At 36.9% G+C, this 13,370-nt stretch overlaps 1 protein-coding gene across 3 annotated transcripts in view; it reads right to left on the bottom strand.

Annotated features, from left to right (window-relative positions):
* LCP1 (lymphocyte cytosolic protein 1) overlaps nt 1-13,370 on the bottom strand; it is an 89,676-nt gene that overhangs the window by 22,358 nt on the left and 53,948 nt on the right. For all 3 annotated transcript variants that reach the window (XM_033104447.1, XM_033104446.1, XM_033104448.1), the window contains exons 2-8: nt 8,436-8,523; nt 7,675-7,838; nt 7,380-7,509; nt 5,910-6,042; nt 3,478-3,559; nt 1,654-1,819; nt 85-227 (exon numbers count right to left, since the gene is read on the bottom strand). In XM_033104447.1, the coding sequence (XP_032960338.1) occupies nt 85-227; nt 1,654-1,819; nt 3,478-3,559; nt 5,910-6,042; nt 7,380-7,509; nt 7,675-7,838; nt 8,436-8,499 (882 nt within the window). In that variant the 5' untranslated portion in view covers nt 8,500-8,523. The remainder of the gene's footprint in view (nt 1-84; nt 228-1,653; nt 1,820-3,477; nt 3,560-5,909; nt 6,043-7,379; nt 7,510-7,674; nt 7,839-8,435; nt 8,524-13,370) is intronic.

Below are 13,370 nucleotides of genomic sequence, written 5' to 3'. Positions count from 1 at the left end.
TAACCCTAGCGCCTCTGAAGAGACTAACGACCAAATTCCCTTCACTGCTGCAGTCAGTCAGTCATGTTCAGACTATGCTCCTACCTTGATGTCCGTACTGAAGTTGCTGATTTTGGAGCAGCCCGCGGTTTCCAGGTGGTAATTAGCCCATCTTAGTAGGAGTTCCTCGGGGGAGAGTTTCATCAAATCCTCTAGACTCTCCCCTTCTCTCAGAAGAGCAATCAGAGCTGGGGAAGCACAAAGGACGAAGAGAAATAAGTGTAGAGGGTATTTGGGAGTGAGTTATAACTTGCATTGAGCTCTGCTGGAAAGCCAAAGATAGCAACATTATCTCTCTCTGGGGTAAAAGGACTTATAGCTCTACTCATGGAGTAAACACTTTATTATTATTACTCCCTAAAAAGATGTGTAAGGTATTGTGAGCTTATTTATTATCCTTATTTCTCAGATAGGGAAGAAAAGGCACCCGTGAATCTCAGTGCTAGGCCTAAGAATACGGGGGCAGAGCCACGGAAAGAATGACGGCTTCTGGCTCAGAATGCTCTGCTAGGTCTGTCAGATCACATTTCGTGAGATGACAACATTTTTGCTTTTAAGAGATCAATTTTGAAATAATGACAATGTTCTCTTGTATATTCCCATAAGTGTTTTCTATTTCAAATGCTTACCTGAATGATTACAGCATCTTAAAAAATATAATCAACTCTTTCCTCTGTTTCCCAGATGAATAAATATTTCTTGCTCAGCCAGAAGGTTTAAATTTAGCCGAGGTCATTATTTACAAGTCAATAGTCTTTCCCGTGGGTTCTGATTTCTGTGGTTTTTTTTTTGCTTTTCCTTCTTTATATTAAGTTTACAATATTGGTTTTTATGTCACCACGGAATTCTTCATGGTGATTATGACTTGGACACGAAATAAAAGTATATATATATATATATATACATACGTATATATTATATATATATACGTATGTATATATATACGTATATATATATGATACACAAAGTATAGAGATTAAAATTTGACTACAGATTTCATGTTGGTAGGATTTGAACCTAAGAATCAAAAAGTAACATTGTATTTTTTGTAATGCTTATCAAGATCTACTACTTCTGTTTAAAGGACAAGGCTGTAATTGTTTAAATGCAGATAGGATGCTGAGAGCAAATAGAAAACGATTCACAGCTACGTATTTTGTTGAGAACTTTGAAACCATAAATATAATTTTTTATTGTCTTGGTAAGAAATAGACCAAATTTCTTCTAATCTGTTGCTAACACTACAATAAATGAATGTGAACTGCTTCAAAAAATACAAGTTAAAAGTAGGCTTGTTTGTTATAAAGTGTCCAAAGGCAAAGTTAATTCAGAATGAGGTTGGAGCTGCAGACAGCTAGACTGAGCTGTAGGTTCTAAACATGCAATATAATCAGTCTGTGGTCTTTAAAAGCTTTTGCTCCATTGTTTAAAAAAATCTGGTCAATGTAGATAGAATCTGTTATATTAATACCATGAATTCAGCATAACTATAGTTTTCAAATATTGAGGATTCTGAGCTTGGCTATCCTGACATCTCCCTTCTACATACATCTCCCCAACACATACATTAATAAAAAGCCATGCCATTAATAACAGTTGAAGCTTTGCTTGTACCTTCATTTCTGCTGAGTTCAATGTCGGCAAACAACCCAATCTTGATGACTTGCCACAAAAGTCCTAGGACCAGGTAAGGCTTCCCCTCCTTTAAGTCCTCAGCCCCGATGTTGACCACGTGGCACCCGATGGCTGAGGCAGAGTTTAGAGCCAGGTTCAAATTCTCCTGAGGGAGAAAAAGTATGCAAGTGTTGTTTTTGACTTTGTAGATGCCAAATGATGATTACTGATTGGCAGCAGCCAAAATGTTTTGCTTCTGGTAAATTCACAGGTCTGAAGGCATTGTCTTCACTAGATCTCAACATTGAGAAAAAGCAGAGAGTAGTAACTGGAAAAGAAAATCCAGTAATCCAGACACAGGGCTTATCCAGTGCCCAATCAAATGAGAACCCTGAGTTGAAGGCCCATCCCGATTAGGATGGAACAAATGAGTCTTATATTTTTCCATCTTGCTCTGTTTTGGAGCCTTCACACTTGACACCTCTGTCAGCCAGAAACAAAAGAGGGCACCTACGAGGATAGGACATACCCTAATTGACTTGTCACTGGCTATCATTAATGACACAATTATTGATGATCAAGGTCATCTAAGAAAGTAAGAAAACAGCTTTTTGACTTTCAGATTGGGTATTAAAGGAATGAAAAAGATACAAATCAAATTCCTAGAAAACATAGTGGTTCTTACTAGGACAATTTGTTGAGTATCCATAATATGTAGGAACATTGAAGACACACACATCTATACCAACCCACAAGTGTGTGCACACACACATGCACACATGTGTATAGATTATATGTTCTTATCATTAACAACAATGCATGTAATTCAGATACAGTTGGAAGAGAGTCAATGAAATTTTCAGATGAGAATCTGTATACATTCTTGGGTCCACAAAGGAGGCAATATCAAAGTCAGAGATGTGTAGAAGTTGGTTTTATGACAAATTACAAAACAAAAACAAAAACAAAAACAAAAAAACCACAGGCCACCAGTGAATTGGGAAGGTAGCTATGAAAAGAAAAGTGGGTTTTTGCCCTAGTGTAGACTTCAAATAATGAGTGAAAAATACCATTTCTCCTTATAGCCAAGATTATGAGTAAATTTAACATTAAATGCATTTACACAGATATAATCATCATTGTTCTCTTTGGTTAACAGTTCCATTTTAAAAGTACATAGGGTTGCTTAAATCCAAACAGGATGTAATATATTGTTCATGATTTAAGAAGTGAGACATGGTTACTGAGCAAGCGAATTATAATAATGTTAAAATACCGGACCCCAACATAGAAATACAGTTTACTTACTACTGGTTCTTATTCCAGTTAATCAACACATTGAAGGCATAAAAGCAAATTATATTTATCGCACTGGTGGCTGTAGCCAGTAGCACTGTGAAGGCTGCCAGGGTACTTCCCGTTTTTCACCGCCTCACTTATTAAAAAGGCTTATCATTTCAGCTAAAATGCTGTGTATTTGGAATCAGCTCAAAGATAAATTGTTAGGGAAAGTTTGAGTTAAAAGTTTAGCCAATGTGAATTTTATTTTAGCCAACGTGGCCAAAACAAACAAAGAAGTCCCCAACTACTAACACTCCACTAAACTTCTCCTACTTCCAATGTCCCCTACCCCACCCCTGTTATATTAATAAAAGAAAAAACAGAAATGTGTCCGTCTATCCCCACTAGTCATGACAAATCACCAGCCCAAAGCCTGGGTTTGGGGAATAATGTCTGACTGCCTGAAAAAGGCTGACTCAATAGTTCTGGTATGCATTCAGTCCACGCATAGTCCTGTACGAAGGTAACAGAAGGAAGACATACCTGAATGGTGAAAGGGGTGAGTTTCTTTTTGTTGATTGTTCTTTCATCAATTGTGTCTGGCACTGATAGGTTGATCATTTTGCTGAAAAAGAAAAAATTACATTAAGGAAAGCAGGCTTCTGAATAACAGAGCCTGGTAACGTTGAATTTAAACTCTAGTAATACCATAAGCAAACAAGATGGCAACATAATCTGTGCGACCCAGTGTTTACCTATAAAATCAGTTATACAATTTTGACTAGATTCAAACAATGTGTGGGAAAGGTTAATGTTCCTCAAGTCATACTAATACACTGAACCAGGAAATGAGGACTCCACTTCATTCACTTATCTTAAAAGCTACAAAATTATCCTGGTTCCCTTAGAATGTTAGGGAATTTTGGGTGGATAGCCAAAGCAAAGCCTCCATAAGTACTTTACTTTCTTAGCCATAAAATTTTTCCCACTATATAAAAGACTATTATATATCTTTGAGCTTATATAATGTCTAAATTTCTGTGTGACACCTGGTCAAACTCTATACCTTTAATTAATCACATGATAAAATGTTTCATATCTTCTGTAGTCATTATTATATCAGCACTTTAGACATTTCACCCACTCAACATTGATCAGACACCCAAAGCAAGCAGATATTGTTTATTAAGAACTGATTTTACCCAAATTAGCATTGCTTTAACCTTCAATGGGGCATGAAAAATAAATTTCTTTAGGTTGTTCCCATCTTATTTAAACAAAGGAAGTTGGAAAAAATACAAAGAAACAAAAACAAAATCAAAAATGGTAAACTTGACTGTGACTGTTTTTTTTAATACGAAGAGAAATCAGCATTAACATTTTTTTCTAACAATTTTTAAGCAACTACCGTTTTGTGGTTGTTTTTTACAGATGTGTTTCTATAACTTCATCGTGTGTATATACATATATTTAAATAAAAGTCACTTTACTGCAATATAGGCATTGCAGTAAAATAATCTCCTAAATCATCATTTGAAAAATATGAAATTGGAGTGAAATAGAAGCTCTGGGAAATGATGGGGAAGAGTGGTGACTAAAAAAAATGTCAGATATCCCTGCCATTGAAAAGCTTATAGTCCAATTACACAGACTAAATATCTGAGTATAAAAAGTTACATAACAGTCCAAAGCAGGACATTATAATGGCTCTCAAAGTATTACAAACACTATGTTCTTTAAGAATTAGTGAAGGAAGACCGCCTTTGAGCATTTGAGCCGTGGCCCGCTCCTAACCCTTTGGAGTTTACTTTCTCTTCTAATAATGACCCTTGAGCCACTGCCTTCTGCTTGGCCTGCTTCTGTCTCTTTGAAGTGTACTTTTTCTTCTAATAAACTGCTCTTTCACCACTTAAAAAAAAAAAAAATCAGTGAAGGAAGAAATCACTGGGGGTTGGCATCGACCAGAAAATTATACCATAAATGGATTTGTATAGGAGAAGATTCTTAAAAAAGGAAAAGAAAAGGCAAAGCTGCAGTTACAAGTTACAAGCAGAGTGTATATGGAAAAGAGTATGCTTGCTGAAGCAATCCATCATTCATGAAGCCATTCACTCAGTACCCTGGGCTAGGTACCTGAGTCAGGAGATCTTGGGAGGTAAAACTAGAAAGAGATTGATGGAAGGAAGGTCATGGTGTGGGTTGGGTGCCAACCTACGGAATCAGAACTTGATCATGTAGACTAGGTTTTGTATTTTATTTTATTTAGCAGTTGAACCTTTAAAAAAATGAACTCTAATAAATAAAATACCAAAAGCAGAATTTCTCTGGTCAGAACAGAGAAGGGGGGCTCCAAGTCTTGCCTACTCATCTGTTCCTTCAACTCCTGGGCCCACCCGAGACTGGGCATTTCAAGCCTCTTCACTAACACCATGTTTTATGATGACAGAGAAGCTGCTGAACCAAGAGCTACAGAGGCATTTTCAAAGAAACCATCGTGAATTGACCAACTATGTTTTGAGAATACATTCTTCCTTTTCAGAAGCCCTCACTTCCGTATTTGTGTGCACCACTCACAAGTCCCTTTGCATAAGGACTTGCATTGGATTGCTCCATTTATTATGCTGCTATTTTCAATTCTGTCTGCTCTCATGTAAGCCATGCTCCAATGAAGCAAAGTGGCATATATTCCAAAAATAATTGCTTTTGACCTTGTATTGCCATATCCCTATATTTACGTTTGTCCCTATACTGTGTGTCCCTCTCCTCCACCCAAGAAATAGTAGTTTTACATTTCTCATTAAAAGTGGCTCTTGACATTAGTTTGTTCTCCTGGATGTGCCAAATAAACATCTAGAAAGCATTTCAGGTCCAGCAGATCATCAAAGAAAGTTGGCCTAGGATAATCACAATTAATTGTTGGTATTCCAGAAAATTCTAGAAAAACCATTGGAACCCAAGAAGGAAGTGTTATTTACCAAAGAACAATGCCATCCCCAACAGCATTGAAGAGATCATCCGTATTTGGATTCATTGGGATGACATGCTTACAATCAACATCATTTTCCAGGGCTTTGTTTATCCAGTTGACAAAGGCATACTTCTCCTCCTCTGTAAGTAAATGGTTAAAATGACTTATTTTTGAGTAAAAAAACTGATATAAATAAAATTATACACGTAGATCTTAGATTCTCATGCCCAGGAGAGACATTGCAAGGTCATCCATTAACCGATCATCTCACATTTATTAACATTTAAAAATCTCAGATGACTTGGGAAATAGGCACAGAATCTCTGTTCACTCCAAGTCATAAAACATACAGCAAGCAGATTTAGAAGCCATATATATGCATATATGCAAATATATTTAGAAGCAAATATACATTATATCTATATTTTATATATGTTAATATATAAATAATAAAAATATATTTTATTTATATATAACTTAAATATAAATGTGGTCTAATTCTTATAGGATAAAACTCAGAGTTTTGCCTTTAGACCTGCTGATTTAAATGTGGGATGATCACAGACAATCCTCACAGTATCTCTGAGTTTCTTTACAATGAAGTTGTTATGAAATGAAATCACTTGTGATATCATCTTTCTTTCCTATCAGTAAAGCTGCCAGAAGTTGATTTTAGAAATTTTAATAAAACCTGAAGTTATGCCTTTATAGCCTAGCACTGTGTTTCTCAAATTGTGTGTCATTGAAAACAACAGTGTCCCTCAGAAGAATCCTGAGTTACTAAAGTTTGAGAAACATTGCATAGCATATCACTGTCTTGAAGTTTCATAAAGCAAATTTACACAGCAAAAGTCTGTGAAATGTTTGTATTTAAAAATAAAAGGCTAAGATTTGTCTTAGCAAGTACAGATGATACTTAACCATGAATTTATCTTTAAGATCAACTAATATTTTGAAGAATTCAGTTTCGGGGTTGTTGGATTACTGTACTGTTTGGGCTATTAGAAGTTTACATTAAGGCTGTTGGATGGCTGCCTTCAGAATCTTCAGAATAAAATACACAACTTTCTTCCAAATCAATGAAAACACAATTTTTTGGACCACTCAGCAGGCATTAAGAATAATCATGCAGTTTGAAGGTCGAAGCTTGAATAGCTCATTTTATCCAAAAGATTTACAAAGGAATTTTGGCAGCCTTTAATGTATTTTTTAAATGCTGATAAGATTATTTGGTATTGGGCTCAGCCTAGAGCTGGAATTGCTGGCCCACTTACACAAAGGAAAACAGGCAGTAGCCACTAGACTCATCTTAACTTGTCTTTCTTTGCACCTCTTCAGTTGAAACACCGAGTTTAAGAATCTGTAATACCAGAAGACACGGATACTTTTTACCTGGCTCCTTCTCCCTCTGCCCTCAGCTCTCCCCTCATCTCAACACCCTCTCTACCTCCTCTCCACACCCGCTAGTACCGCATACCTGAATAGGAGTGTTGGGTGCCAACACTAGACTGCTCTGAAGTGCCACCAATTGCACAAATCCCTTCCTTCTTATTGATTGCTTTTCTAAAGGTCTTGGCAACATCTGCGCTTTTTAGGCCATGAAAAACCTGCAAAAAAATATAATGTATCTTTAGAAACCCAATATGTGATCAAGAAAACCGCAAAGAATATGTAATGTTGAAACAAGGAGAGTGGAAATGTATTTCTGGATATTTTTCAAATTAAAGTTCCAAGTTTCAAATGCATCTCCTTGTATTGTGCGTCATACTCACCTTGATAAACTCATCAAAGCTGATCTTCCCATCCTTATCCAGATCACCCGTAGCCATCAGGTTTTCTGTAATTTCTCTCACTCTGTACCCAGGCAGAGGCAAGCAAGCCGCCTTGAACAAGTCATTCAACTCATTGCAGCTGATGTACCCATTGCCATCCGTATCTGTAAGGCAAATGATGAGCTGAAGTTTCAGAGCAATTCAGCTAAAAGCATGAAGAGAGGTGACAGAAGGCTAGCTGGGAGGTGAGCAGGCAGCAGAGGCAATTATTTGGGTATCAAGGCCGGACCCCACGCAAGAGTCAGAATCTTACTAGGAGCCTGTTGCTATTGGACACGGACATTAGCATCACTTCCAATATCCAACAGTCATAATTTCAAAACACAGGTCTAGCAACAAAATCTAAAGGGATTCTGATAGAAGCAGATGGAGAAATAAATCACAGACTTAAAGAGTAAGTAAAAGTATCAAATTATAGAAAAACCAAAGAAAGTAGAGACGATCAAAATATGAGACTTATGGGGCATTTCTCAGAAAAGCTACAGGTAAGAAAGGGTCCATAGTCCATGTTTTGATAGGAAAAGAAGTATAATATTTTTCTTGAAGCCCATCTTTCAAAACTAAGTTCCCTGGCTCCTTTACCAATACCACTGTATTCCTGTCACTTGTTATTTTGTTTGTTTTACCATTTCGTTGAATCTGCCCTGAAGCTACTCAATAAAGAACAGAATTATGCCACTTGAGATATGAGGTCTACTCACCAACTTTGGCAAAAGCTTCTCTGAGCTCCATCATTTCTTCATCGGACACTGATCCTCTGGCCATTTTTTATTGCTTTAGGCAACAGATCTGCAGAGGAGGAGAACATAAGGAATGAATGTTGCTCATATTAATTCTTAAAGTACCACATTAAGAAGAAATTTTTACTTATTAAGTGAAGAAACATTCCTCTTCATCCCTCATGATTTACAACTATCTTTCAAAAATGTAAGAAACAGCCTTTAAAAAAAAAAAACAAAAACAAAAAACCCTCCATCTGGTGGTCTCCAAAGATGGCCCTCCCCAATTTCTCTTTTCCCCATATATATGGACTCCCCAAATATATCCACCACAGGAAGTGGAGCTTATTCCTGCCCATTGAATCTGGGCTGATCCCGTGACTACTTTGACCATTTAGAAGGCTGGAGAATCCATGCCTGGAACTGGAAACTTCTGCTTCCTCCCTTTTGGAATGCGCATTCTTGGGATTTTCCCTCTTGGGAACCCACTGCCATATGGTGAGATGTCCAAGTGACATGAAGAAGCCAATGAAGGAGAACTGGGTACTCTGGTTAACAGTTCCTTCTGTGCTCCCACCTGACATGCAGTGTCACGTGCCAGCCACCTGAGTCAGGCATTTTTGATGTTCCAGCCCATTTGAGCCCTCAAGATGTCCCCTCTCCCAGCCCATATCACATGGAGCAGAAGAATCACCCAACCATGCCTAATGAACCAATAGAGTCAAGAGAGATGATACAATGATTGTTGTTTTAAATCACTAAACTTTGGAGACGTTCGTTACACAGCAATATATAGCAAAAACACTTAACATTTACCTAGATGTCTTTTAAACACATTGTCACTTTCCTGTTTAAAACTAATATGTTTGGCCAACCCAGCAGACAAATTTTATAACTGATAAAAGAGTTATCAAGGTTATCTAAATATTTAGTGAAGGAAGAAGGAAATCTGATCCTCTAATAATTCATATATGGGAATCTGAGGGACGTTTTAGGTGTTCTCTTCTGAGAAACGCCCGTCTTCTGAGAAACAATGACAGTGCTGGAATAATTTCCCTTTCCCTGTACATTATTGCTGTCCTCTACTGGGTAGAAAGAGTATGAAACAGAAAATGGATTATATTCTCCATGCCCCTAGCTAATTCACACCGGCATGTTTCAAATAGGAGTTCCACTAAAGCTTACTGGATTTCCTTGTGGAGAGGGGATAAGTGGAGTGGGAGTATGGAGGATGGGGTATTTTTATAATTATATTTTGGGCATTTTAGTGAAACTACTGATTTTTTTAAATATCTTAAATTGGTGACAGGATGTTGTTTTAAAGTGATTTCCTTTTCTATATTTTCACATTATTCTATAATGCTGTACTCGTTCTCTGTGGCAACCAACAACCATACACAAAAAAGGAATAGTTTTAACACTTAAACCTACAGGCCAAAAATGCATTAGGCTTACTTTAGCAAATCCACATCCATCATTCACCAATTTACTGTGAATAATCCTGTCACATACATATATCGGTGCTTTCCAACTTTTGTTTCCCCACGCCATGCTTTGTGAACAGAAACTTTACATGTAAATAAAAGTGAACAAATAAAAAAGACAACTCTGGGAAACTTTGGTTGAAAAAAAAATCCAAATGTCCCCCTGCCTCCACTATCCCACCTCCGTGTCACCTTATGCACCAGCGGGAACTCCAGGGAGCGTGATTTAAAAATTGTGGAATTATATATATTGTTATTTTTTAAATTCCTTTAAAATATATTTTATTCTCAATAAAGATTTATTTCGTTATTTGCCTTTCATAATATCTAATTGGTCCACGGGGTTCTCTGAAGGACAGTAGAGAATGTCGAGGCCATAACTGTATGAGCAACTCATGTACTCATCACAATGTGTAGCCTCAGAGGCAGGGCCCGGCTATCTGACTTTTTTGTCTTCACTTCCCCTCCGTTTTTTGTCTGTGTGTCTGTCTTTTTTGTCTGTCTCTCTATCTCCCTTCTTTCTTTCTTTCTTTTCTTTCTTCCTCCTTTTTCACCATGTCTTACTCCAAAAAACAATCTGAGTCAGGTTACAAAGATATATTCAAACGTAAGAACTAAACCAATAAGATTATATAATTGGTAAGAAGGAAAAATAAGCATAGGTGAAATAAGACGTTGGCAGGGAAGAGCATCAATACTTCATATGCATGCTTAGGACAACCTAGTTTGCTGGAAGTGGGCTGAAAATCTAGCTCCAAGTTCTCTAGAAATTAATGCAAAAGGGAAATATCATCAGTTACATAGTTCACTCCATCTATATGAGACAAACAAACCAATTTTCTCAGGCTGCAGAACTAAGCTCTGATAGCAATACCTCCACCCAAGCCTCAAGAAGACACTTATGGAATGTACTAAACGGAAGTTGTGTGTTTCTTACAATGTCCCTCAATGAAGGCTGATGGCATAAATACAGAGGCTGACAAAAAAACGTATACACATTTTAAGAAAGGAAAATGTATTAAAATTGTAATAGTATACACTGAAAACAAAGATGAATACAACTCATGTGTATACATTTTGGGACACCTCCCATATATATATTCTCATTTTTTAGAGCAGGAAGCAGAAGAGCAGCCAGGATTCCAGTTCTCAGTCTTTTCTCCTCTCCTATACTGTCCATTCAGGTTCAATGCCTTCACACTTTCATTAGACACTCATTTCATTCATCCGTTCATTCACTCAGAAATCATTGAGTGTCTTTAATAAACTATAATACAGAGAATATATCTAAGTGTTCTAGCTTGGACACTTTTGTTTTCATGTGTTAAGAAATCAAGGCTTCTGATTTAAGAAATTAGTATATAACTTTGTACGCTTCACTAAATTCTTGAGACTAATTTGGCTTGGTTCTCCTTTATACTCTCCACCAATACTCCTCATATGTATTAAAAAAAGACTCTCCCTCATCATATTGGAACAAAGTCTTTCATAAAATCTGGTCTAAAGCCATTGAGCTGGCTGGCCCTTCCTGTTTTTAGGTGTCTTAACACCTCTTGGTTCATGAATGTTCATGGAATTATGATAAATTCATTCATTTAACAACTATTTAATGAATGCCTACTACACGCCAGCCACTGTTCTTCATTTCAGGTAAGGCATTTCTACACTGAAAACCTGAAAAATGTGAAAGGTAAAGAGAATAAATGGGATCTAAAACTAAACTAGGCCCTATCCTTTGACATAAGAGTTTTAGATTTTAGAGCACTGCAAGAGACTGGTGAGAAATACAAATAAAGACAGGAAATGAGACTGCATTTTAAGAGTCAAGAGCAGGGCCAAGGAAGACAGGAAAGAATTACAGAATTGGGTGGAAAATAAATAAATAAATAAATAAATAAATAAAAAGTGAAAAAGAAGAGAAAACATTTTAGTGTTAAAAACTGCATGGCCCATTCAAATAAAACACCTAGGAAGAGAAAGAATGATGATTTTAAACCCATGTGATTTTTAAAGCCATGGCAGGTAGGTCAAGATGAAAAACCTGAGCATCTGGATAACCATGCTTTTCTAAGATATTTATAAATGCGATCAGCTCAGAGAAGACATGTAGTGAGACAACACTGAAATTTTAAAAACCCAAAACCCATCAGTGATTTAATAGCTAAAGTAAAAGATAATAGACTGAACTAGTTTAAAAGTTGAATTGGAGAAGGACTATTCAACAGCCTAAGGTACAGTGATAACTGTTTGTTGGTTGTTGGACCCAAACACAAATAGATATCCAAAGAGAATCTGCTTTACCATCAGAATGAGCAGAAAGTCCTGGAAACATAACCTAACTTTCAGAGACAGAAGGAACCTAACAAATAATTTATTACAACCACCTCATTTTTATAGATAAGGAGTCGAAGTTCCAATGATATGAATTGCTTTGTCTATGTACAAGTTCTCAGAGCAATGTCAGGTGACTTTGTCAATGAAGTTGCTAGTGAGCAGAGGAAAAGGATGGAGGGACCATTAAAAGGGCCAGCACGGGTCCATAACTGAGAAGAGACCCTTCCACTAATTGAACTGAATATACAAATGGCAGCATTTTCACAAAGCAGAGAAACAGGAATTAACATGCAGATCAGACCATTTCTAAGAAGGACATCCCTGGGGTTAGAATCAAATACCAGGTACTTTACATAGCCTATTAATGTGTTTGCCTGGAAAAAAATACACCCATTTTAATGCATGAACATTTGAAAGCCTGAGTTACAATAACGTTAGTAAAGTTTATAATGACAATTAGTGAGTGCTTCCATTTGTAAATTCCTGGCACCGTGTTGGCAACAGACATTAGAGAGGTCCCTACAGTAACAGGACTTGCTAAAGCATTCGGAACCTAAAAAAAAATGAAAGGCATGTCCCTTTCAGAGTGTGAATGAGCGTTTCTTCAGCTCTGTGCTAGGCTCTTGTAGCAAGTGTGGCCTTTTTAATGACCGCGACTAACTATGCCCTGCCAGGATCATTTTAAGGGCTCTTGTAAATCAGTGGTGAATCTTGGAACCCTGATTCTGAATCACTGCCCAAATCTAAACAAGTGAAACAAAATACGCAGGACTTTAACACAAAATCTAAGAAGACAAATCTCAAACCATTCTCTAAGTCAGATCTGGCTGCTAGTTTTCCTGTGAGCAAATACATTTAGTAAATCAACAGTTACAAAATCTCATAACATTTGGCCCAAGAAAGTACCAATTGTTCATTTTTATAAGATTATTTTTCAAGTCATAGGAAAATCAAATAACCCCTCAAACTGCAAAAACCACAAAACCTGTTCATTCCTTTAGGTCAGTGAGTTTTGAGTTCCTACTTAAAGGAGGCTGGTATTTCCCAGGTCAGTAGTGAAAGCATATTTCTGAGAATGACTTCTTATAATAAAAGCACC

Source organism: Rhinolophus ferrumequinum, chromosome 4, assembly GCF_004115265.2.
Source record: "Rhinolophus ferrumequinum isolate MPI-CBG mRhiFer1 chromosome 4, mRhiFer1_v1.p, whole genome shotgun sequence".
Taxonomy (NCBI): domain Eukaryota; kingdom Metazoa; phylum Chordata; class Mammalia; order Chiroptera; family Rhinolophidae; genus Rhinolophus; species Rhinolophus ferrumequinum.
The sequence above is the reverse complement of the archived record's forward strand: the minus strand, read 5'-3'. Positions and strand labels throughout refer to the sequence as shown.